Raw genomic sequence first — 25,503 nt, forward strand, 5'->3', positions numbered from 1 at the left:
CTGCCTCCGAATGCATACTTCATCATATCTTGCCTGGTCTGTTATAATACTTCTTTATCTGCTTTAATGTGCCCCATTTTTGGCTTATTAGACTAATTGCTGATTTTTTAAAATACCCAGCACTTTTCATGTTTTCTGTGCTGTTGGCAATGTTACTTTGGTCTTGTTCATTTCCCTTCATTATCTGATAATATGTCATCTTCTTTTCCCTGATATTTTCTCTCCTCTTGGCCCAGGAAAAATGTTTTTCATCCACAGTTCCAAGAGATGTTGCTCATAACTCCTAATAGACCTTGTGATATATTATTTGTTGCACATGACTTTTACTTACATTTTATATCCTTACTGCTTAGTAGAATGCAGGGCATTAAGTCCATGTTCAATAAATATTAGTTAAATGGAAAGAAATGTCAAATCCATAGACAAATTAGAAGATGAAGGCTGACTAAAGACCACTGAATTCTTCATTTACGTCACAAAAAACCTTGGCCAGAGCAATTTTGGTAATGGGGTGAAGTATGGAGAGCCTGTTGCAAGGGGCTGAGGTACAACTGAAGATTTAGGAAAAAAAAAAGACAGTAAAAATTTTGCTCTTTCAAGACATCTGGCAGTAAATAAGAGATGAGGAGCCAGATTGAAGGATTTTAATGGTAAAATTCTGTTTCTTTCTTTTTTAAAGAAAAGGTTAAGCCAAAGATTCAGTCATCATAAGCTACAAGCAAGGCCAAGTAGGGAGAAACATATGATAAGAATGAGGGAGTAATCAAAAAGCTGTGGTCATTCTGGAAGAGGCGTGGGAAAGGAGTGAATCCGGGAAAGAGCCGATTAGCCTCTGAAAAGAGAAGGTGAAATAGAGACTACAGTAACAAGAATGAATGATGGGTGACAGATGTTTGGAGTTGGTGGGAGATTTTGGGAGTCACAAATGATCTTTTAATTTTCTTTATGTAGTTAGGAACATACACATCTTCAAAAAACAAGGGCAGTATCTGGATTCATGTATTCATTCAGTAAATACTGCCTGAGTGCCTACTATGTGTCAGACACTGTTCGAGGCCCTGTAGAAACAAAGCTCCCTGTCCTTATAAAGCTTATATTCTAATAGGGAAGACAGACAATAACCGATATAATAAGTTAGTGAATTTGCTAGAAGAGGTTGAGTGCTATGAAAAGGAGCATTTAACATCATCAGTGCCAAGACCAGGGTAGACACAGTATGTCACATAATCCTTACAACACGTTTGTGAAGTAGTAGTAAACTTAAGTCACTGACCCCAAGGTACCAACAGAGTAAGTAAGAAAAGGAAAAAGTTAAAGTAGCCACAATGAACAATGTTGCTGCTGCTAAGTCACTTCAGTCGTGTCCATCTCTGTGCGACCCCATAGACGGCAGCCCACCAGGCTCCCCCATCCCTGGGATTCTCCAGGCAAGAACACTGGAGTGGGTTGCCATTTCCCTCTCCAATGCATGACAGTGAAAAGTGAAAGTGAAGTAGCTCAGTCATGTCTGACTCTTAGCGACCCCATGGACCGCAGCCCACCAGGCTCCTCCATCCATGGGATTTTCCAGGCAAGAGTACCGGAGTGGGGTGCCATTGCCTTCTCCAAGGAACAATGTTAAAGATACCTAATTAGCAGCAAACAAACAAACAAAAATCACTGGCAGAGTATGGGTCAGGGTTTTTAGTTACAAGCAAGTGAATCGCTCACAGGCTGATTAAACTATACTGAATCCCTCTGAGTTTCTCTTGGAATTCTCAAGGGTAGAGAATTAGCTTGGGGGAACAGGCACCAAGACAGGGTAAGTATATAGATGGAATCATAATTCAAAATCAATCATATCTCAAAACCAGTCCAGTGAGGACAAAAGGTCACTGTTACCAAACATGATTACTAAACACTGGATGCTGCTATCGAGACTTCTGGTTGATGGAACTAGATTATGCTGGTCACCACTGGTCGCCACTTAAAATATTCTTTCTTTGCTTCCTCGTGGATTAGCTTTAGATTAGAATTTAGGTGGGTGCATCTGTCTGTCTCAGCCCAAATCACAGCCCTAAGCCTTAGCCAACAGGGAGCTGGGAGAATGAGAATCTGGGTTTTCAGCTTCTGAGGCAGGGAAGGGTGTTAAGACTACAAAGGAAGGGAACTCCGAAGCCAGGCCACCTACTTACGTTATACATACAAGTTACCCCAGAAAGCATACCCGAATCTTCAATGACTATAGACAGTACATAGGGCTTAGCATCAAAACACAATACCATAAAGTTAAGCTGCATAAAAATGAAACGAAATTCTTTTCTCTCTTAATATTCAACTTACAGTGATAAACTGCTTAAAAGAACAAGAAGCTTAGCCACATTCATACCTCCCCAGTGGTTTTTTTTTTAGAAAACAGTTGCTAGAACCACTTTATAATATGATTTACCAGATCTTTCTGATTAAGGGTATTTTAAATATTCTAAATTTGAATTACTTTAAACAGAGTACCATGAGACATCAAGTTTTAAACACAAAATACAATTTTAAAAGAACTACTTTTAAGAAGCAACAGTGACAACTGATAAAAAATATAAATAGGTCCCAGTCTCTGGTTCCTGCTAATAAAATTACAGAACAAACTGAACAACTCCTCAGAAACTGAAGAGTTATTAATTTTACATTTAATTAGAAAAACTTGGACAACATCACAACCTTGTTTAAATACCCATGAGGAGTTCAGTAACAATTAGGCATGCAACTGAAATTAGCAGAGAATTACAAAGGATTTCTATTCAGCTTCAATTATCCATGAAAATTAAAGTGCAGTAAGTGAAGGGCACCCTATGGGTCAAATAAGTTTAAACAGGTTATCTTTTGTTGATTCACAGTAATTTGAGAATAAAGTTAAATATTATTTACATTTTAGTCCTTTTCACATTTCTTAGCTGTTATACAAATAAGAAAATGGATATAAAAGCACTTTGTAAACTATTAAGCAGGACATAAATATTAACCATTGTTATAGACTATCAATTTATGTTATAGGTTTTTTTCCCCAGAAAGTGAAAATGAATAGACTTCTAAAATGGGAACTTAAGTGGCTGAGATAAAATAATAGAAATTCATATGAAGATACCTTTTGAGTTTTGCCCTTAAAACAATACAGAGGAAAAAGACTATAATAAAACATAAAAAGATAGAAATATTTCTAAAAAATTTGGCCCAGGGTTACGAGTGCAATTTCATAATTTTCAAATCTGGGGTTTTTATAGTTATCGTTTTGTGTCTGATTAGCTTAGATGCATTGTGGTCAGAGAATGTGATTATGATTTAAAATGTACTGAGTTTATTTTATGGCTTAGTACATGGTGTAGCAAACTACAATTATTGGGCCAAGTCTAGTCCACAGTCTGTTTCTGTATCAACAAGCTAAGTAAATGTAAGATACTTACATTTTAAAGGGTTGTTTTAAAAAAGATGGAAAGACAGACAGTAAGATGTGACAAAGACTGTATGTGGCTAGCCTGTTATATACGAGTTACTCAGTTGTATCCAACTCTTTGCGACCTCATGGACTGCAGCCCACCAGGCTCCTCTGTCCATGGAATTCTACAGGCAAGAATACTGGAGTGGGTACCCATTCCCTTCTCCAGGGGATCTTCCCAACCTAAGGACTGAACCTAGGTCTCCTGAATCACAGGCGAGTTCTTTAACATCTGAACCAACAGGGAAGCTCAGTGGTCAGCACAGCCCAAAATATTTACTATCTGGCCCTTAACCAATCCTTGGCCTAGTATATGGTCAGTTTTTAAAAAAATGTTTTATTAGCGCTTAAAACAATTTTCTATATTGAGTGCTATGTCCTTTATACCCTTTAGATACAGTTTCCTAATTTTGTTGTTTGAATTTTCTATATCATCACTGATATTGTTCTGTTTATTCTATCAATTATTGAAAGAGGTATATTAAAATCTTCTGCTATAATTGTAAACCTGTCAATTTCTCTCATAGTTATAAAAATTTTTGCTTAAATATTTTAAGCTTTTTACATTATTTTGTTCTAAATTGCTTCAGTCATGTTCGACTCTCTGAGACCCTATGGACTGTAGACTGCCAGGCCCCTCTGTCCATGGGGATTCTCCAGGCAAAAATACTGGAGTGGGTTGCCATGCCCCCCTCCAGGGGATCTTCCCAATCCAGGAATCGAACACATGTCTCTTATGTCTCCTGCATTGGCAGGCGGGTTCTTTACTAGGGCTACCATTAGATGCACATAAAGTTAAAACTGTTATATACCCCTTTGTGAATTGAGCCTTGAATCATTATGAAGTGATCCTTTTTTCATTTTAAGTCTATTTTATTGACACTAATACAACCAATGCCATTTTCTTTCGCTTGGAATTTGCCTGATATACCACCATGCAAGTAGTAAGATCAGTCAAAAAATTAATGGAAAAAAAAACACAATTTATTATTATACTAGCATAAAAATAAGATGCACCTAGAAATCTCTGTGGGAATTCCTAGGTGGTGCGGTGATAAAGAATCCGCCTGCCAATGCAGGAGATGCATGCAATGCAGGTTCAATGCCTGGGTCAGGAAGATCCCCTGGAGGAGGAAACAGCAACCCACTATGCCACAGACAGAGGAGCCTGGTGGGCTGCAGTCCACGAGTTGGGACACCACTGAGTGACTAAGCACACACACAGAAATCTCTGCAACAAAACTGTTCAAGATATTGATGCAGGAAATTATAAACTTTCAAAGAAATTAAAAATCTAAAGAAGACCTAAATGAATGAATAGATAGAGCACTGTCTTCAAACTGGTCTATATTCAGTCCAATCCCAAACAATATCCCACTTGGATGTTAGCAGAACTTACAAGTTAATTATAAACCACATGTAGAATTACAGGGGACAAGAAGAGCCAAGACATTTTTGAATAACAAAAAATGGATAGAGGTGAGGGGGTAGAACAATCTACAAAGATCAAAGCCATATTATTAAAAATATTCTCACCATACACAAAATTTAATTCCATGGATTTATGGCTTAAATGTAAAAGCAAAAATATAGTGCTTTTGAAAGACAAAATAGGAGCATATTTTTATGGCTTTGGTAAAAGAATTTCTCCAACAAGGAATATCTGTGGCTTGTTATTTCTCCATAACAAGACACAAATTTGCAACATACATAATTGACAAAGGATAATATCCAGAATATATAAAGATCTCCTACACATCAGAAGGAAAAGACAACCCAATAGTAACTTCAAAAATAAAATCACTAATAAGATATATGAACTCTCATTAGTGTTCAGTGACACGGATTAAAAAACTGCATAAGTTCGTACTTTGCCAAAATGTTTTTTATTAATCACAACTTGACAATTACAGATGAATATATTTGTATGCTTCACATCTTTTCCCCTGGATATTTTTCCATCATTAAACTTACTAGGTATAAGCTTTTAAAAATAAAGTTTATTAACAAACAAGTGATGATCAATATCCCTTACTCTCTCATCATAGACACTAGAGCACTGGGGGGTGTAGCCCCAGCCCTATTTCTAATGGACCTCTGATACTTTATTCAATCTTTTCTCCTGGATTATCTTACTTAAAACTTGAAGTGATTGAACTGAGTTCTAGAGATGTCCCCACATTCCCACCCATTCAGTATACACTGAATCTCAATGTATGTATTTTTTCAAGACTTTGTTTTTCACGTATTCTTTCATTCATTTACTCACCTTATCTATCTCTCATAATTTTGTATACGAGCCATTGAAAACATGAAAACAAATATACACAACCACCTCAGGTCTCTAGGGTCTGGTCCAGAAGAAAGAAAAAAATTAACAAGTCACAGCAATGTGGCAAATGCTATACAACTGGAGTGTGGAAAGGGGGTTGCGGTAGACAGAGGAGGAAACATGTGCTGAGACTGAACAAGAGAAGAGTTTTGCAGGGTGGGAAAGAAGGGAGGCATGAGGCAAGGGATTTCTGGGCAGAGAGGCTAGTGTGAGCAAAATCTTGAGGGGGATAAAAGAAAATAGGCTTTGAGGGCTTTGTGGAGAGGTCATCATGGGAGAATGGCAGGCCTCATATGTTATTAATACATAAGAAACTTAGAAATTACTGGGCAGGCAATAGAATGTTTTTGGCAAGGAAGTGATATGATAACACTGGAATTTAGAAACTCATTCTGAGTGCATTGTGAAGGGAAACTTGGGGTATGGAACTGGGAAACAAGAAAGAAGGAAGTAGAAAGTCCAGTTAGAAAGTTACTATAATTGTCTTGAAGAAAAATTATAAAATTATAAGAATCTGAACAGTGGTAGCAGAAAAGGAAAGAAAGATTTGATAAATAACATAGGCACTATTGAGTAACGGTTCCTATTCATTACCAGGACCTATTACCCAATAGTAGAAATTCAGAGAGAAAGAAAAGTCAAGAATGTCACTTGAGAGAAGTGAGGAAGATATAAAGTAGGCTTTATCAGTAAAAACAGAGAAATAGAAATTGATTTGAGTGAAGTTAATGAAACAGACATGTTAGAACCATTTGAATGATGAGCTTCAGGGGCTGAGGAAGAAGAAAAAGGAAGACCCCTCTGTTCTAATGCATAGGTTGTGGAATCATTAATTGAAATGGGAAAAACAGGTAAAACAGATCCTGAGGGAAAGAAATGCTCATATTTTAACACACTGGATTGGAGGTGACTGAGAGCTATCCTGGGAGAGAGGTTAATAGTTCTGAAGCTAGCAAGGAGTTTAGAATAGTGTGCCTGGCACATGATTTATGAGATAGTTACTAATGTTATCCCCTACTTTACAGATGAGAAAAAAGACACGGAGCACTTAAATAATTTATCCAAGGTCACAATTTGGGTAACTCATGGAGGTAGGATTTGCATTTTGGCAGTCTTGATACCAGAGTCTGTGTGAACCATTTCAGTATTCACCTGTGAGTCATCAGAAGTACTACAGGTTGAAGGCCTGGAGAGTATGAGGGATGCAAAATGAACTAAGAGTCTCAGGAAACATCAATATTGAAAGGGAGGGCAAAAGAACAGGAAAGAGAAGGCTGAGGATAGACCCATGGAAGCCAGAGGGAGAGAAAGTTTCCAAGAACTATTTAATAGCATCACTTGATGCAATACTCAAGACGACAGAACTTGACAACTGGAAGCCCAGTGACATTACTCAGAGACAGTAAGTTTCCCAAGAGGCTAGGGCAAGGCTGCATTGAGCTGAGGAGAAAGTGAGATAAAGTGGGAGAGCTCCAAAAAGCTGAGCTGTGAAAAGAATGAAGACTCAGGAGGCTGCTGGAGGAGTATAAGTTTGAGGAGTTTGTTTTGTTACACAAACAGAGGGATTCTAAGTATTCTTTCATACTTGATGTCCCTTTAAAAAGTAAAATCCATAAATAGCTCACTAAAAACCTGTAAGAGACTTAAGTTATAGCAACTGACTTGGGAACATCTTAATCAGAAAGGCGTTTTTGCACACTGCCTCCCCTCACCACCTCCTGAGCTTCTGGATCCACCCTCTTTAGGCTCTACTGGACCAGTACCACCAACTGGTAGATGCTCTCCTCCAGCTCTAGACACAGACCTGTTTCCTCAGTTCTTCAAAGACACTCATCTTGTTGCCATCTCAAGGTTTGCTACTTCCTTTTGCTGGGAAACACTTGCCTTATTATGCACTTGGCTGGCTGTTTCCTGTTCCTCAAAGCCACTTTTTCAAGAAGACTTCCCTAAACAATCTAGAGAAGTCAAGCTCCTACCTTATTCTCTATTACAGAACTCTATTCATGGAGTTGTTTTTTTCCTTCACAGTACTCTACCCACTCTGTAACCACTTCATTTGTTCACATTTTACTGACTACCTTTGCCAGGAAAATGAACGCATCAAGCTTTCAAAGATGTCTGGCTTATTGGCCTCTGTGTCTTCAGCTCTTAGAACAGTTCCTGAGAAGTAACCTGTGTTCAACAGGCACTTGTTAAAGGAACTATGTAACCCAATTTCCTCCTCTATCACCTTCCTCAGTTGGGATCATGCACACTATTTCTTAAATTCAAGGTCTTTTCTCACTGCTTTGCCTTATATATGCACTTTTATTAGACACCGAGCTTTCGGCTACAAGCTTTATTTCGTCACAATAATCCTCTCATGTATGAAGGTGCTTTAAAAATTATACCTCCATTATACAGGTGAGGAGACAGAGAAGGCTGTATAACTTGCCCAAGTTCAAACAAGTGGTGAAGCCGGGATCAGATTCTAGTTCGGACTTCAAAAACAAAACAAAGCCAGGCCGCTGCTCATTTAAAGCGAGGGCACATACTCTAGTCTGGGAAGTTCTGATTTAGGTTTGTTTATGTTGTTACACCTACTCTATCCAGGGCACATCCTAATCCAGAAACTCAAATTTCATCCCCTTTTCCTGACGACGGGAGGCAAGAGCAGGGAGTGGAGGACTGTTCTGAACTTCCAATTCCCAGCTTCTCCCGAGAAAAACCTACAGAGGGAGAAGAATCCAAGCGTTAGCCACTCACCTGTCAGGATCGAGGGACAGGTAGCCCGGGGTCTAACAAGTGACTGTCGGATTTTGGAGCAGAAATGGACAACTCCCGCCGCGCACCAGTAGCCAAAGCGCTTACCTTAACTGCCACCTCCGGAGCGGAGTCCACTGCCACCGCCAGAGAGGGCTTATCCGAAGACGATTTAGTTAAGTGCATGAGGGAATCCGCGGCTGGCAGGGAACACCGCCCGCCCTCACTGTCCGAGTCCGATTCGGACCCTGAACCCGAACCATAAGAAGCAGCGAGAGCTGCAATCGCAGCCGACATGACGGCAACAGATAATCTGTGGAGACCAGGCCCTGGCGGAAGAAGGAGCAGCTTTAGGTCCTGACAGGTTGCAGTAATAGACATTATTTAGTTCCCCTCCTAAGAAAACAATTTTAAATATTTTAAAACAATCAACACAATCGATGAACTAGTATTAGAATAAGTACAATGGAACTCGGGGTTTGAAAATATTTACCTAGGGAAACAGAGACGATTATAATAGCTTACAACTTTCGGGACCTATGTGACTAGATTAAAGACTACGAGTTCCGAAATACCTTGAGGCCGCCAAATGCTACACTCCCGGCGTGCAGCGCGGCGGGAAGCGGAAGAAGCACGATGGGGATTGTAGTTTGGAGCGAGGGGCGGGGCGGGGCGGGGCAGGCAGGCCCCTCTTTGACCCCGCCCCTGAATGGTTGGTTCATTCAATTGGCTCTCATCTTCCCTCATTCCCCGGCCAAGCACTGTTCTCTCCGTCCCCCTCCCCCAAACTGAGGATTGGGCAATACCATATAAGCCTCAGGAAAGGGGGGGGAAGAGCGATATTCATCCCCACTGATGGGTGAGTGGGTGGGGGCTGAGTTTCCCACCACAGCTGCACCTGGGCACTGAGAACTGAAGAGGAAAGTGAGAATCTTAAGTGGGAAGACGTTGACTGACGGGGAATAGCTCCTTGTGGGAAAGATGGGGGATTAGGTGGCAAGAGTCCAGCGGTTCCCCCCTGCTTCAGGCGCGGGTCTCCGCGTCCGGTTGTGGAGCGTCGCGAACGAGGAGGGGGCGGGTGGGGGGCGGCGGCGGCGGCGACTCACGGTGTTGTTCGCTCGCGCGTCGAGCACACGGTGGGTCCGGTGACCGGCGGACGTCGCAGGCGGCGTTCCCCGTGGCCCGGTACCTCGGCCGCTGCCCACAGCGGGTTCCACCCGGGAGACTGACGCTCCTGGAGGCTCTAGGTGGAGTCCCGGGAGCTGAGGGGGACAGGCGGCCGCCGCCGAAGCATGAAGAAGGGGTAAGGCAAGAGCCCCTCAAGATTTCTCGGTGAGCGCGAGTCTCTGAGGAATTGTTTTTCGGGGGGTCAGGGTGCCGGGAGAGGAACTCTTCCCCACTGGCCAAGAACGGGGAGAGGTGCGCCTGGAGCGCTAGCCAGCCAAATGTTGTGGGGATGGGCGCGCCTCCCCCGCGACGGCCCCCACCCCCATTCGCGGGTTTCCAGAGCTCCGGCCGCCCACCCGCCAGCGGGGCTAGGGACCCGGCGGCCGGCGGGCGCGCCTGGCGCTTGGTTGCGGGGACCGCCTCGAGGCTGCTCTAGGCGGGGATACTGCGGTTCTCACCTGAGGTGCCACCGCCTGAGCGCCCCTGCCCCCGCGTCCCGCCCCTGTGCCTCCTCGCTTCGGGGGAGCCTGCGGCACCGGGTGCCCGAGAAGCCAGGCTCGAGCTACGTGCCCGAGGCTCCGTAAAGCCAGCTGGTGCGTTTGCGTGTTTGAGCCGCGAGCCTGTGTCTGTAAAGACACAACATAACGGTAAAGCGAGTGCGGGGATCCCTTTCTTCGCTGGAAGAGGAGGCGAAGCCGGCTGTCGTCTCCGACGCCTGCTCTGGGGAGAGGGGGCCTTGGGCAGAGTTAGGGAGCTGCTCACCCAGCTCCGACGTCGGCGGGACTCGCCCATTGTGCCACCCGGATAATTATTCAACTCTGCAGCATCCATTGCACCTTTTCCCATTTTTCTTTTCCCCTTGCTGTAGCGTGCCCCCTAGCTTCGGTACTCTGACGCCTTCTCTTGCACTTGCGGATGGTGAACTGGAATAATGGCAAAAAGAAAGCACATCTGACCTGAGCATTCACAACCTATCTTATAGCCGATTTATTAAAGAATCCCCAACTAGACGAGATACTTGAACACGATTCAGTATGATTCTATCGTTTACTATGCAAAGTGTGCCCAGGTTTATATTTTAATATATATATTTTTGATGTTATATCCACGTGTTAGCTAAGTCTTGTTTCTGTCCAGGAATTGATGTAATTGGTTTATTGGTTATGCAACCTGTCTAATGTTCTTTAATTTGTATAGGCGGTAACTTTCATTTTCCTAATTGTTGTTAGCACTATATCATAGTTATGGACACAGTTTCAGTCTTTCGAACTCTCAGGAACTGTTTTTTTTTTCCCCTTATGCTCTAAGTTTCTGTTAGGAAAAGTGTTTTTCTTTACTGTCCAATATTTGATACCAAATTTCTCAAGTTTTGAAAAAGGCAAGTTTTGTATATCTTTATTTTTCAGTAATGGAGTATTTGCTAATCCTAGGCTTCGGTTGAATGAAAGGAAGCATTTAATATTTAAGATGGGGTTTTAACTGAAATAATGATACATTTCCTAAATTTATCTAATTTTATTCTCTTGCTTGCAATGTCATGTATTTAATTACTTGTCAGAAGATTTCTTCTCAATTTTTTAACTTCTGTCTACAAGGATGGGTAGGCTACAATTCTGCATGATCTACCTGAAAGATGAAATATTTTTTAGAAATAGAAGAAACAACTGTTGGTTATTTATTATGCTAAAAACTGTTTACATCTCATTATTTAAAAATAAATGATTCGCTACCAAAAATAAGTGTTTTATTTTTCTTTTTTGTAATCCTCCCTTTCTAGCTTTTCTTGTTTTAGATTGTTGCCATAACCCTCTTGGTAAAACGAATTTGCACATAGGCACTGCAGAGGCAGTTGTTTTAAGGTACACTAATTGTTTTATGGCACTTGGAAGTGGCCCGTGTATAACCTGATGATGTAGAATCAGTTGCTTGTTAGGAAATGACCGTGCAGTTTATAAAATGGACACCTTGCCTTAGTTTCCTTATATGTAAATGGAAAAAGTCCATTTATGCCACCAACTAGTATGCCTAAATTAAGTAAATATGTTTTCATGATGCTTTTAAATATTTTAAAATACTTATTTACGTATTTTAGCTGGTAAATGGTGAGAATATTTCAGTGTAAAATACAGTGAAAATTTTCATTAGGTTTTTCTGTGGCATGTTAGAATGGCTGATTTACATTGAATTTTGCTTTGGAGACATGGCTCTAAATTGAATGTTTCTCATCCACCATATTTTTAATAATTGCAAATTTAAAAAGTAATAATAGTTAATACATATATGTAGTTTTCAGTATAGGTTTAGTTAATATTGATGAAAAGTTACATGGTTTGGTAATAAACAAGTACGGTATTGAATAAAGTTTGTGAAAAGGAAAATCTCTGGAAAATGTTTAGACCTTTTTCATTGAAAAACTTGCAGAAGACACAATTCAAAATACATTTTGAATTTGTAATACATTGATGTTTGTAGTGTAATGTAATACATTGACTTTGTAATACATTGAAAATACATTGATCATTTGTAAGGTATGATATGGAGCTACTTTATTCAGGTTTGTAAATAACCATATATATATTCAGAGAGTGTATCAATATAATACTATATTTAATTATACGTATTCCTTTATTGTCAGAATAAGATATTGCCAAGTACTTGACTTTCATTATTACAGTATCTAGTAGCTTTTGATTTCCTTTTTGGAGGGTTAATTCAATTAATTTTCACAGCAAAAACTGCTCTTAAAATATTACTTTTACCAAAACAATACTTTTAATTACTTTGTGGTGAAATTTCATATAAATGATAAGACTATTCAAATGTTTTTAAGGTTACTACTGTATAGTTTCCTTTTTTAAGAATTAATTTGATGACATTTTTAATGTTTCCTGAAATGACCAACTGAAATTCAGTTGCCATAATTACTTCATAAATACAGTTAACTCAAGGTTTCTCTAAGCTCCTTGAGGATAGGAACTGACCTGATGCTTATTGTCATAAATCTGAAATTGCTATGGTAAAGAATCTGCCTGCCAACTCAGGAGATGTGGGCTGGATCCCTGGGTCGGGAAGATCCCCTGGAGAAGGAAATGGCAATCCACTGCAGTATTCTTGCCTGGGAAATCCCATAGACAGAGGAGCCTGGGGTGGGGGGATTGGGGGGGAGCTGCAGTCCATGGGATCACAAAGAGTTGATTTGAACATGACTGAGTGACTGAACAACACCTGAAATTGCTAGCATAGTCTTTAGCAAATAGTATAGATTTAATTTTTGTTGGACTAATAAAATGAGAGAATGAAGAATATCCATTGATTTAGTGTACCAAGTAGAAAAAATTTTAAAGATGTATCAAATAAATTTTCAATTCAGAAAGCATACAGCTTTATCTCAAGAGAAAAGAAAAAAAATATATTGGGAAGTTCTTTGAACTTCACTCACCTATTCAGGTATAATTCCTTTACCCACACATTTTTTGAACTAGCATTAGAGATTGCATAATGTATACATTGCCAGCCTTTCATTTATGAGATGATAATTTCTTCTTATCTCTTGTAGGTCACTTCATGAAAATGTACACTGAAGGTTTTCTTTTTAATTCCTAAATTATATGAGTATAGAAATGTGTGTGATTCTTTTTTAACATACTTCATTTTTCCAGTAAAATATTAATAAAAAGATGTATGTAGATTGTATCCTGTGGTAAATGTGCCCAATACCTAATTTTAAGTGACCTTTAGTGTGGAACTTTGAAGAATCATGTGGTTTTAGTCTATCACACTTAGTTTATAATTTTGAATTGGTAGTTCTTAACTTCCAATACAATTTATTATATTTTTAACTTATAAAATGGTTTAGAACTTGGAACTTAACTTTCTCTGAAGCAATATGTTTGGTGGTTAGATTCTCAGACAACTCACCAAATTTAACCCATAATAAACTTGACTTATAGGAGTGGACTAATAATATTAGAGAGTTGTAAAGTTGTGTTAATAATGTTGAAAAATCTCTATGATACTGTGTACAACAATCTTTCTGTGGGAAAATCAGTATCTACCTTGAAATGCTAGGAATACATTTTTCTTGTGTTAGATGTGACAGTATTATTATTAGGAACTTGTCCTCTGACACTGGACAGGAAGAAGATCTTCCTCAGCCTTATATCATCTGAGGCAAGAGGTCAGAGTATGAGAAACTGGAAGGAGCTAGGATCATCTTTGTAACGTTGAATAAGTAATTTTACCTCTTGAGGTCTTTGGTTTTCTCATAAATTGAGAAGTTTGAGGTAGGTGATCTCTGAGGTTCCTTTTGGTTACAGATAAAATTCAAAGGTGTTTTGAAGCTAAGTGTAACCCTTTGTTCTGAGAGTTCATTTTCCCTTTCAAATGTCACTGCTTATATACTTTCTGTCAGAAAATTTATTCTTTCTGGATCTAGTTCTGAAAAGATTATGCTGTTAATCTTTTTCTCACATACCTATTCTTGGAAGCAAGACTTTTTAGGTTTTTAAAGAAGTTGTTAATGGTTGCTGTTTTGTTTGCGTTTCTTTTCTTTTTTTTTTTTTTTAACTCCCAGCACCACCAAGAAACAGAATTAAGATTATTTTCTTTGCTTTCCTCTTTAGAGTTTTTTACTGACAGCTTATAAGTGAGGTCAAGGTATACGTAAACTATACTTTGGAGAAAGATCATATCCAGTGTGTCTCCAGAGAAATTTTTTTAGAAGGCAAAGTATTGTAATGAAGGTTGTGGAGTGGCTATGTGAAGGTAAAGAGATGTCATATGGCCTGAGAATAGAGTTGACAGATAATGTGTGGGGAGACGTGGGTTCAATCCTTGGATCAGGAAGATCCCCTGGAGAAGGAAAAGGCAACCCACTCCAGTATTCTTGTCTGGAGAATTCCATGGACAGAGGAGCTGGTTGGGCTACAGTCCATGGGGTTACAAAGTGTTAGACATGACTTAGTGGTTAAACAACAGCAACTCTGTATCTTTATTTGCTAAATGTGGCAGCCTTACCTTGGATTCTGTGAAACTTTGGGCAGGACAAGCGTGCGGGTATGGTCGTCCCAGGTGGCGCTAGTGGTAAAGAACCCATCTGTCAGTGCAGGAAACCTAAGAGACGGGGGTTTGATCCCTAGGTTAGGAAGATCCCCGGAGGAGGGCTTGGCAGTCCACTTCAGTACTTGTGCCTACAGAATCCCATGGACAGAGGAGCCTGGTGGGCCACAGTCCATAGGGTCGCAAAGAGTTGGATGCAACTTAGCACTCACGCATGCATGTGTGTGGTTGGAGGCAGAGTGAGAAAGTCGTCTTTTCTGAGGACAAGATAGTTTTGTTGTTGTTCTTTTGGTTGGTTGCTTTGCTTTGCTCTACTTCATTTCTGTGTTTCTAGTACTTGTTCTTTAAGCTAAATGGATATTTGAGCTGATATAATTGCAACAGAAGAGCAGGTAACTAATTCTCTTAGGGAGGTGGGAAGATCATGATGCTGTGAGAAAAGGGGTCATGAAACACAGCTCTGTTTTTCATATACACTGGAGTATTTTGTAGGTTTTTAATTAAGTTCTTATTCGGAGGTTAATAATATTTAAGAGTAACAGGTAACATGGTCTCCTGAGAGGAAAAGAAGTACCATTGCATGCTTGCTCTTTGTGCAAGCTACTGTATAGATAGTTATATTATCTTACTTATTTGATATCATAGTCTTATGAAGATTTTATGGAGGAAGAGGGTTAACTGAATTAAATAAGTTTATTCGCTCAGTAGAAGCACAGGTTCTCTGGAAACCACTCTCTTCCCTTTCCCCAGTAAGTTACTACTGAAGCAACTGTTTTAGTAGCTTGATAATAGTAATTCTGCTTGCCTACTACTGCCTACTTCCCTGAATTCTGAGGGTAGTAGATAGTATTAGATGAGGTATTGGTGATTGTCAAAATCACTAAATTTTGACAATTTGGGGTGATTATCTCATCTAAGCCAGTTATTCATTTCACACATAATTGTTGGGGGCCAACTAGGTGCTAGATGCAGAGAATAAAGGGTAATACAGAGGTCTTGATTCTCTTGGAGTTAGTAGTATGGTAAGAGTCAGAAAGTAAAAACATGCACACGTTTATTATTGGATTGTGATGAGTGCTATAAGGGACAAGAACAGGTAACTTAGTTTACCTTGAGAATCAGGGACAACTTTGAGGAAAGATTGGTGGACATTAGCTATGTGAAAAAGGAAGAGAATGTAAAGAAGACATGGAAAATGATTTTGAGATGGGAAGGAGTTTGGTAGGTGCAAGGAACCAAAAAAGGCCAGAGTTGTTAAAGCTCAGCAGGAGGGATTGTGACTTGATAGGTGGCTGTGAAGGTAAACAGGAGCCTGATCATGCAAGGCTACAGAAGTTTTGGTTCAATGAAAGTTACGGATTTTTATTGTACGTGTATTGGGGGAAGGCCATAAAGGATTTTAATCAGGGTAATCACTGAATCAAACCTGACTTTTAAAAAGATCACTGGCTTAGAGGGGGTCAAAGAGATCAGTCACAATTCTGCCCATTTTTGTACTTTATTGGTCTAGTTCTAGACACTGCATTGAGCAGGGTATTCAGGTTTTCCTGGGTCCCAGGTGTCCAGAGGACTGAATAATTTGTTTTCTCTCCAGTGGCTGAAGCTGTAAGACACAGAGCTGAGAAACTGTTACTGGCTTTGTTTCTTGCCGGGTGAAGTATATAAGCAGGGGCATCTTGAAGAAAGAATAAGAAACAAATCCACAGAGTCCTGGCTGTGTTCAGTGTCTGTGTCCACGGTCCTGAGATTGGGTTACAAAAGGCACTGTAATATCTCTGTAATAAGTTGTGCTCTTTACATAAAGTAGTTAGAATGATATTTTTGGTACCTGGCAACCAACCAGTTGAATCTCCTCATAGATTTAGTAATTTGTACAAGGTCACAATGCTAATAAAAATGGTAGAGGTGGAACTTGAACAGAAATTTCAGAGTCCCATTTTTTCCTATTACCCTATGCTGTCAAGCCACCACTCCTTAAATTCATGATTCTAAAAGGATTCTAAGGATGTGGGTGTTGAGTGTGATGACATCTGTTGGATGATGATGGCAGCAGTGCTTTATTTTGTTTGTTTGTTAATGGCACAGCTTCCTGACATTATTTTCTCTTGAATAAGTTACTCAGATCTACTCTAATAATAATAAGTTAATCTTTCTATAACGATTAACTCATTAAAAAAAAAAAAAGGAAAAGCCTTCTGTGTCAGGGAGTGGATTAATTTGATTCTTCTACAGAAAAATATGAAGTCTGTTATGTTTTCATGTTATGCTGCAAAAGTAAGCTTTTTTATTTTCCATTCCTTGATAAGACATATGTTGTGTTGTATCCGGGTTTTTTGTTTTGTTTTGATAAATTTTTGTAACATAAATGTGCTAGAGATAAAGCTGGATAATTGTAGAAAGGTTAAGCAAAATGGGAGGAGCATTTTATATTTCAGTTGAAGACTGCTGCTGCTGCTAAGTTGCTTCAGTCGTGTCTGACTCTTAGTGACCCCATGAACTGTAGCCCACCAGGCTCCTCTGTCCCTGGGATTTTCCAGGCAAGAGTACTGGAGTGGGGTGCCATTGCCTTCTGCGAGTTGAAGACTGGCACACATTTATTTTAAAAACCAAAACAGAAGCTTTGTGTGATATATCATAATACATGGCTAGACATTTATCAATTTTGTTGACATTTTCAAAGAACCCTCTTTTGGTTTCATTGGTTTTTCTCTTGATTTTCCTTTCTCAATTTCATTGATTTCTGCTCAGTTTTTTTTTTTTTAATTCTTCTGATTAATTTAGGCTTATACTGCTTTTTCTAGTTTGCTAGGGTGGAAGCTGAGGTTATTGATTTTAGATCTTTCCTAATATGTGCATTCAGTGCTATAAATTTCCCTTTAACTTTGCTTGCAATAGATCCCACACATTTTGACAAGTGATATTTTCATTTTCATTTACTTCAAAATACTCAAAAATTTATCTTAAGACTTCTTTGACCTATATGTTATTTAGAAGTGTGATGTTAAAATATTTGGGGATTTTCCAGCTGTCTTTATGGTATTACTTTCCAGTGTAATTCCATTGTGGTCTGAGTGTATGTGTTGTATGATGTCTGTTCTTTGGGGGATAGGGTGTTTTACAGACCAGGATATGGTCTGTCTTGGTGATTGCTCTGTGTGAGCTTGAGAAGAATCTGTGTTGTTGGGTGAAGTACTATGTAAATGTCAGTTACATCCAGTTGACTGATGTGTCCACTCAATTCAACCCTATCCTTGTTAATTTTCTGCCTGTTGGATCTGTCAGTTACTGATAGAGAGGTGTTCAAGTCTGTAATAGTGAATTCGTCTATTTCTCCTTGAAGTTCTATCAAATTTTGCTCACATATTTTGGTACTCTGTTGTTAGATATATGTTGATTGGCCAAAAAGTTCTTTGGTTTTTTAAGTAAAAATGGAAGACACATTTTCTATTTTCACCAGTAACTTTATTGAACAACATTTTCACCATTTTGTTCCACTACCTTCTGCCATTTTCCAGGCAACTTCATAATTCCATCTTCCCAAAACTTTTTTATCTTTTTGAGCAAAGAACTGTTCAGCTGCCTTTTACAGTCTTCCAGGCAGTTGAAATATTTCTCTTAAGAGAATTTCGTAAAGACCAAAATGGACATCTGAAGGTATGTCTGGTGAATATGGCAGATGAATCAGAACTTCAGTCAAACTGTTAACAGTGTTTGCCTTGGTCATCAAAGAAACATGCAGTCTTTCATTACCCTGATGGAATACAGTGTATTTTCTGTTGAATGATTTTGGATGCTTTTCATCAACTGCTGCTTTCGGTTGCTCTGACTCGGAGCAGTACTTGTTGGAATTAATTGTTTGGTTTTCAGAAGGAGCTCATAGTAGAGGACTCTTTTCCAATCCCACCATAAACACAACACAACATCACCTTCTTTGGATGAAGACTAGCCTTTGGTGTGGTTGGTCATGGTTCATTTCGCTTGCTGCATGATCTCTCCCATCCCACATTATTGTCCAGTGTTCACTTTTCATCATCTGTCACAATTTGTTTTTAAAATCAAAATTTTTTTTACACTTAAGCAGAAATGTGGAACTACTGTCAGTGTTTTTCTTTCCACTTAACTTATGTGGAACCCAAACATCAAAACAAATAATAATATAACCAAGCTGATGCAAATGATTTTTAGTGCTTGATTCGGATATTTTGAGTATGTCGGCTTTCTGCTTCATGGTATAATGTTGACTCTTTTCAGTTAATGTCTTGGTTTGATCGTTAACTTTAACTGGTCTACCTGACTGTGGAGCATCATCCAGGGAGAGATCCTCAGCACCAACTTCGTAGATCACTTTTGACACATTTGATCAGTCACAGCACCTTCCCCATGCCTTGTGAAACTATTTTTTCCATTTAGGTTTCATTTTACCTTTCTTGAAATAATAATCCTAAAGGAAATCAGTCCTGAATGAATATTGGAAGGACTGATGCTGAAGCTCCAATACTTTAGCCACCTGATGCGAAGAACTGACTCATTTGAAAAGACCCTGATGCTGGGAAAGATTGAAGGCAGGAGGAGAAGGGGATGACAGAGGATGAGATAGTTGGATGGCATCACCAACTCAATGGACATGAGTTTGAGTAAACCCTGGGAGTTGGCGAAGGACAAGGGAGGCCTGGCATGCTACAGTCCATGGGGTTGCAAAGAGTGGGACACGACTGAGTGACTGAGCTGAACTGACTGAAATAATAAAGCATGATATGCTGAGAAGTTTGCTCTTTTCTTCCATATTCAATATTCAAATGGCTACACAAAAATTCACCTATTTTGATAATTATTTTAAAACGCATGCTGACATGACAGCTACCTGTCAAATTATAAGCTAACAAATTGTTTTCAATGAAGTTAAAGACAACTAAGCGGCTGCTAGGGCTGTTTTACAGGACAAACTGAATGAAACTTTTGGCCAATCCAGTATATTAAGGATTGTTATGTCGTCTTAGAGAGTTTATACCCTTATCATTCTATAATGCCCTTCTTTATCCTTGAGATATTCCCCTGCTTAGAAGTCTGCATTCTCTGAAATTCTGTGTCTTTATATTTAAAGTGAGTTTCTTGTAGACAACATTTGGCTGAGTCTTTTTTTGTTGTTTAGTTTTCTTAGTGTATTTTGATATTCTCTTTTAATCAGTGTATCTGAATCATTCATGTTAAAATAACTATTGATATAGTTGGATAACTACCATATTTGTAAATGTTTTGTATTCATTGTATTTGTTCTTTTTTAAAAAAATATTTAGAATGTTGGAACTTTTGAAATATTTGACTGGTTTAAAAGAGCATGGAATAGATAAAAATTAGAATTGTTCTAAAATTTAAGACATAGATTGATTTAAAATAAAGATGTGTTATTAGCAGTCCCCTGAAGAAACAGAGTGGTTACCCATGTAGCCAAATTGCTCTTGACTTAAAGATGACACCAGTAATCACAGGGGCACCATTTTTTGAGCATCTGTTATGTGCTAGGCACTGTTCTAGGCATATGATGTAATTCTCACAACAACCCAGGCAGGAGACGTAATTCTCACTTATCAGATGAAAAGTAAAGTTTGGGCATAGTCTGCAACCACAGTCTTTCACAATCTAACTGGTCTCTCATGCTTACTCCTGACTCAGGTATCCTCTAGATGTAGAGGAAAAATGGGATTCTTTTGATTTAGTTGGTAGGTGGCAAAATTGGACATGTGTGTTAGGGATTGGTTCCAGTGTTCAAGCCACTTGTGGAGTAAAAACCATGTACCAAATTATTGTACCATCAAGACAGTTGAATGAAAATGACTGTATCATATCCTTTTGATGAAAATGTAATTATTTTTCCAACAATTTATACACAATCGAAAGTTTACTGAATTAATATTGTAGAGAAACCAGTACTTTGCTTTAAAGGTGATCTCAAATGCTAAGTGATTTGGTGTTATTATTAGAAATAGAGAAGTCCAAAAGAGGAGTAAATTTTCTTTGAGGAATGACGAGTCACTGATGGTGAAGTTGGTTTTGGATTTTGGATATATTGAAAATATATCCAACACAAGACATTGTGTTGCAGTCTGTCAGACAGAGAGCATAGGTCTGAGTGTTAGGGTTGTTTATATCAGTAATTTAATATAATTAAAATTTAAATTATATAAAATTTAATTTTAAAGGGATAGTTCAAAATCTGGACATAGATATATGAAGAACAGAAGGTGTAGAATGAACTAGGACATAACAAAACTGTTGATTCTTGATTCATTATTTACTGAGTGGAAATTTAAAAGACAGCAGAGGATGCTGATGATGTGATCAGAGAAGATGTAATGTAATCATTATGAATATAGTGGTATTCTTATCAGAATATCATTCTGATATAACCCTTCAGTTTGTACCAGAGGATAAAGTAAGGCCTTGTGATCTGGGCAATTCTCTTTGGAACAGGGATCTGAAATGCTAGTGAGGTAGGAAGGGAAGCAAAGCCAAAAGTATGTTGATGGTTTTGAAAACAGAGAAGAACAAAGGGATCACAAGGACTTGATAAGGACAAAGAAAGATAATAATGAGGAATTGGAAGGGTGAAATAGGATTTTTAGGTCAGAAAGGAACATTTCACAGATGGAGATCTTAGAGGCAGAACTCTGAGAGTCTATACAAACACTTGATGTGCTTAGTAGTAGAACGGAAGGGGCCACTCTTCAGTCCTCAGGACTGGAGGCACTGATGTTTGAGCCCTCGAGAGATAGGGTATATTTTAAGAAGCTTTGCTGTAAGTCTGGATGCCTCTAACCATTGCTCTGGGGTCGGCAGGCAGTGCACGCCACATCATTTGAGGTAGGAATCTTGAAGGGAGGAAAAGGGTCATGCTTTACTTGTGAATGATCAATTATAAATATAGTCATCTTCTTTGCAAAATTAAGTGTTTTTTCTTTGTAATAGAGGCAGTCAACAATTGTTGGAGATCAGTGTTAATGTAATATTTATCATCAGTATAGTCATGGAAGTAAATGAAATAAAGATTGTCTCTTAATGGTTATGTTTATAAAGGACTTAGTTTCATCGACATTAAAAAGAATATTTAAATTTCTATTTTGTAATTTTATGCTAAGTACAGAAAGATGACAGTAATGACCTGTCATCAGTTGAACATGAATTTTAATATATATTTCTTGTAGTAGAGATGGATTTCTAAGTTCTCTAATTTGAAATTAATTAAATCTGCTCATTAAAGTCTGCCTGTTATGTGAGAGGTCATATTAAGAGCAGAAACTGCTGGCTTAAATAATATTTACTGTAATATCCTTATGGAGTCTTTTTTAGGATAAAATGAGATAATTGTTATAAAAAAGTCCTCTGAAACAAGTCCAAATTAATGTAAGTTGTTACTGTTATATGTCCATATGGGACTACGACCATGGATAAGGTCATAATTTACATTTTTAATGAAATATTTAGTATGGTATTTAAATGTTTCTAATGTAATAAATGGAATAAATAAAAAATATTTGTTTTGGTATTCATCAATTTAGCTTTATTATTTTTAAGAAATTCCCTATACCAGTAATACTAGTAATGATTTACTGAAAATTAAGTAACTTCTTTTTCTTTTCAACTTTTTTTATATCTGTTTGAATCTGTTTTTTTATCAGCACCTGCCTCCCCAAATGATAAAATTATCTATAATTGACCTCATTAGAGGATTATAGTGAGGCAGTCAAGTCTTTTAAGTTAAGATATAGATGTATCTTACTTTAAGAAAATTTAACAAGAAACTGCTAATGGGGTGAATATAGATACAGATAAGAAAAAAGGTCGAAGACTGAGTCCTAGAGTACTCTTTAAGATTTGAAAGTAGAGAAGTTGTGAAGGAGGCAGGAGGAAAGCCAGGAACTTGAGGTTTTCCGAAAGCCACAATAAGTGATTTCAAGGAATGAACAACTGTTAAAAGGTTTAGTGAAAAGAGACTTCAGAATTAACCACTAGATATAGCAGATAATTGACCTTAGTCAGATGGTTGATACAGTGCTGGAAATGAAAACCCGAGTAGGACAGATTTAAGTGAGAATTGCAGGAGAGAAATCAGAGAACTGATTCAAAGAATTTTGCCAAAAAGGAGAGCCGAGAAATCAGGAAGTGGGGGATTAAATGGCTAAAGGCAGAAATAGGACCAAGAGAAGTTTGTTTTTGTTGTTGCTTTTTTTTTTTTTTATTAAGATGAGTGAAATTATAGCATGTCTCTATATTGATGACAGTGATCTAGTAGAGGAAAAACAGTGATGTAGAAGAAAAAGGGGATAATTAATCCCTACTGCTTAAATAAGATTTGGGAACTGACCTGGAATTTTGCCACCACGTGAAATGGTTTGTGTGGAGAAATTTTTCATTTCAACATAGGCAGATTACAAATGACTAGTTACCCAATTCATCTGCTGTTTTATACTTGTAGATTACTTTTAGTGATGAGATGGAAATTGTTAAGGCCACATACTTACCAGTTTCCTATTGTCATAACTGCATTTATTTTCAAGTAAGGAATAGGATAGATAATAATATGCTGATAGAAGATAGCAGATCTCACTGATCTACTTGAGCTTGTCTGAATTTGCACTGTTTTAATCCATTAGTCTTAAAGATTTTTTGCTTGCACATTTCCAGAAAGAAAATGTACCCTTTTATACATTGAAGTTTAGTAGTATAATGTTACTGTTGTAAGTTTAAATCATTTTATTGTTAATAGTTAATAGCAAATAAGAATTTATAGCAGGATATGAGCATTACCTATATTGGAATAAATGGTTATTGCTATTTGATTAAATGAGTTTTTGAGAGCTATATCGGAATATAATTGATATACAATTGGATAAGTTTTGACTTGTGGATATGCTTTGAAATCATTGTTACAATCAAGATAATGACCTCCCCCACCAATTTTCTGTTCTTCGTTTGTAATTCCTGTGTCCTGTCTTTCCTTACCCCTTCCATCAAGCCCAGTTCTTACCCTGAGCAACCACTAATTTACTGTCTGACATAATAGGTTAGTGTGTATTTTCTGAAACTATATGAATAGAATCATACAGTGTAGAGTCTTTTTTGTTTGGCTGCTTTCACTTAGTGTAATGACTTTAAAATTTATCTGTATTGCCATATCCATCATTAGTTCACTCTTTACTGAACACTATCCCATTTTATTGGAGAAGGCAATGGTACCCCACTCCAGTACTGTTGCCTGGAAAATCCCATGGACGGAGGAGCCTGGTAGGCTGCAGTCCATGGGGTGTCGAAGAGTTGGACATGACTGAGCGACTTCACTTTCACTTTTCATTCTCATGTGCTAGAGAAGGAAATGGCAACCCACTCCAGTGTTCTTGCCTGGAGAATCCCAGGGACGGGGGAGCCTGGTGGGCTGCCATCTAGGGGGTCTCACAGAGTCGGACATGACTGAAATGACTTAGCAGCAGCATCCCGTTTTATAAACATTGTTCCAGTGGATAACAGTTTGTTTTTTATTGGTCTGTTGGTGATCATTTGGGTTGTTTACAGGTTTTGATTATTACAACTACAGCTGCTGTGAGTGTTCATGTAGAAGTCATTATTTGGGTATATGCTTTCTTTTCTCCTGAGTAAATCTAGAAGTAAAATGGCTGGGTCATATAGTAGGTATATGTTTAACTTTATAAGAAAGTACCAAAGTGTCTTTCAAAGTGGTTATGTCATTTTATAGTATTTCTAGAAGCAGGGTAGGAGTTCAGGTGCTCTACATTCTTGCCATTTTAGTTTTAGCCATTCTAATAGATGTGTAGTGGTATCTCCTTGTGACTTTAATTTGTGTCTTCCTAAAGACTAATGAGGGCTTCCCGGGTGGCTCAGCTAGTAAAGAATCTGCCTGCAGTGCAGGGGACCTGGGTTTGATCCCTGGGTTGGGAAGATCCCCTGGAGAAGGGAAAGGCTACCCACTCCAGTATTCTGTCCTGGAGAATTCCATGGACATAGTCCATGGAGTTGCAAAGAGTCGGACATGACTGAGCGACTTTCACTTTCAAAGACTAATGATGTTGATCATCTTTTTAAATGCCATTTGTATATTTTCTTTCGTGAAGTATCTATTTGAATATCTGGATGTTTACCTTTGGGTTGTTTTCTAATTGAATTTTATTGTCTTTATTTGTATTAGTCGCTGAGTCGTGTCAGATTCTTTGAGACCCCATGGACTGTAGCCCACTAGGCTTCTCTGTCCATAGGATTTCCAGGTGGTGTAGGTTGCCATTCCCTTCACCAGGGGTTCTTCCCAGATTGAACCCAAGTCTCTTGACTTGCAGGCAGATTCTTTACCATCTAAGCCACCAAGAAAGGTGTCTTCATTCTAGATACATCAAATATGTGATTTACAAATATTTTCTTGCAACCTGTGAATTGTCTTTTCATTCCCTTAATGAGAAAGCAGAAATTCTTTTGAAAAAGCAAAAGTTCTTAATTTTGATGAATTCTAGTTCAAAAATTTCTTTTTTTATGGATTGTGCTATTGGTGTTACATGTAAGAAATCTATGCCAAAGTCAAGGCAGTAAAAATTTTCTTTTGTCTAAAAGTCTTATATTTTTACTTTCTACATTTAGGTATGTGACTCATTTGTACATGGTAAGAGGTAAGAATCTAAGTTTTTTTTTTTTTTAATAGCGATATCAAATTGTTGTAGCACCATTAAAAAATAAAAAAGAA

General features: G+C 38.3%; 2 protein-coding genes across 4 annotated transcripts in view; one reads left to right on the forward strand and one right to left on the reverse strand.

The window, feature by feature from the left end:
• CDC40 (cell division cycle 40) overlaps positions 1 to 8,864 on the reverse strand; it is a 43,744-nt gene extending 34,880 nt beyond the window's left edge. Inside the window, exon 1 of the mRNA XM_065911347.1 lies at positions 8,649 to 8,864. Coding sequence (XP_065767419.1) covers positions 8,649 to 8,837 — 189 coding nt within the window. The 5' untranslated portion in view covers positions 8,838 to 8,864. The remainder of the gene's footprint in view (positions 1 to 8,648) is intronic.
• Positions 8,865 to 9,691: 827 nt separating this feature from the next.
• WASF1 (WASP family member 1) overlaps positions 9,692 to 25,503 on the forward strand; it is a 67,999-nt gene continuing 52,187 nt past the window's right edge. For all 3 annotated transcript variants that reach the window (XM_065911364.1, XM_065911366.1, XM_065911367.1), the window contains exon 1: positions 9,692 to 9,872. The gene's annotated coding sequence lies outside the window, so the exon portion shown is untranslated. The remainder of the gene's footprint in view (positions 9,873 to 25,503) is intronic.

Source organism: Muntiacus reevesi, chromosome 19, assembly GCF_963930625.1.
Source record: "Muntiacus reevesi chromosome 19, mMunRee1.1, whole genome shotgun sequence".
In the NCBI taxonomy this organism is placed as follows: Eukaryota; Metazoa; Chordata; class Mammalia; order Artiodactyla; family Cervidae; genus Muntiacus; species Muntiacus reevesi.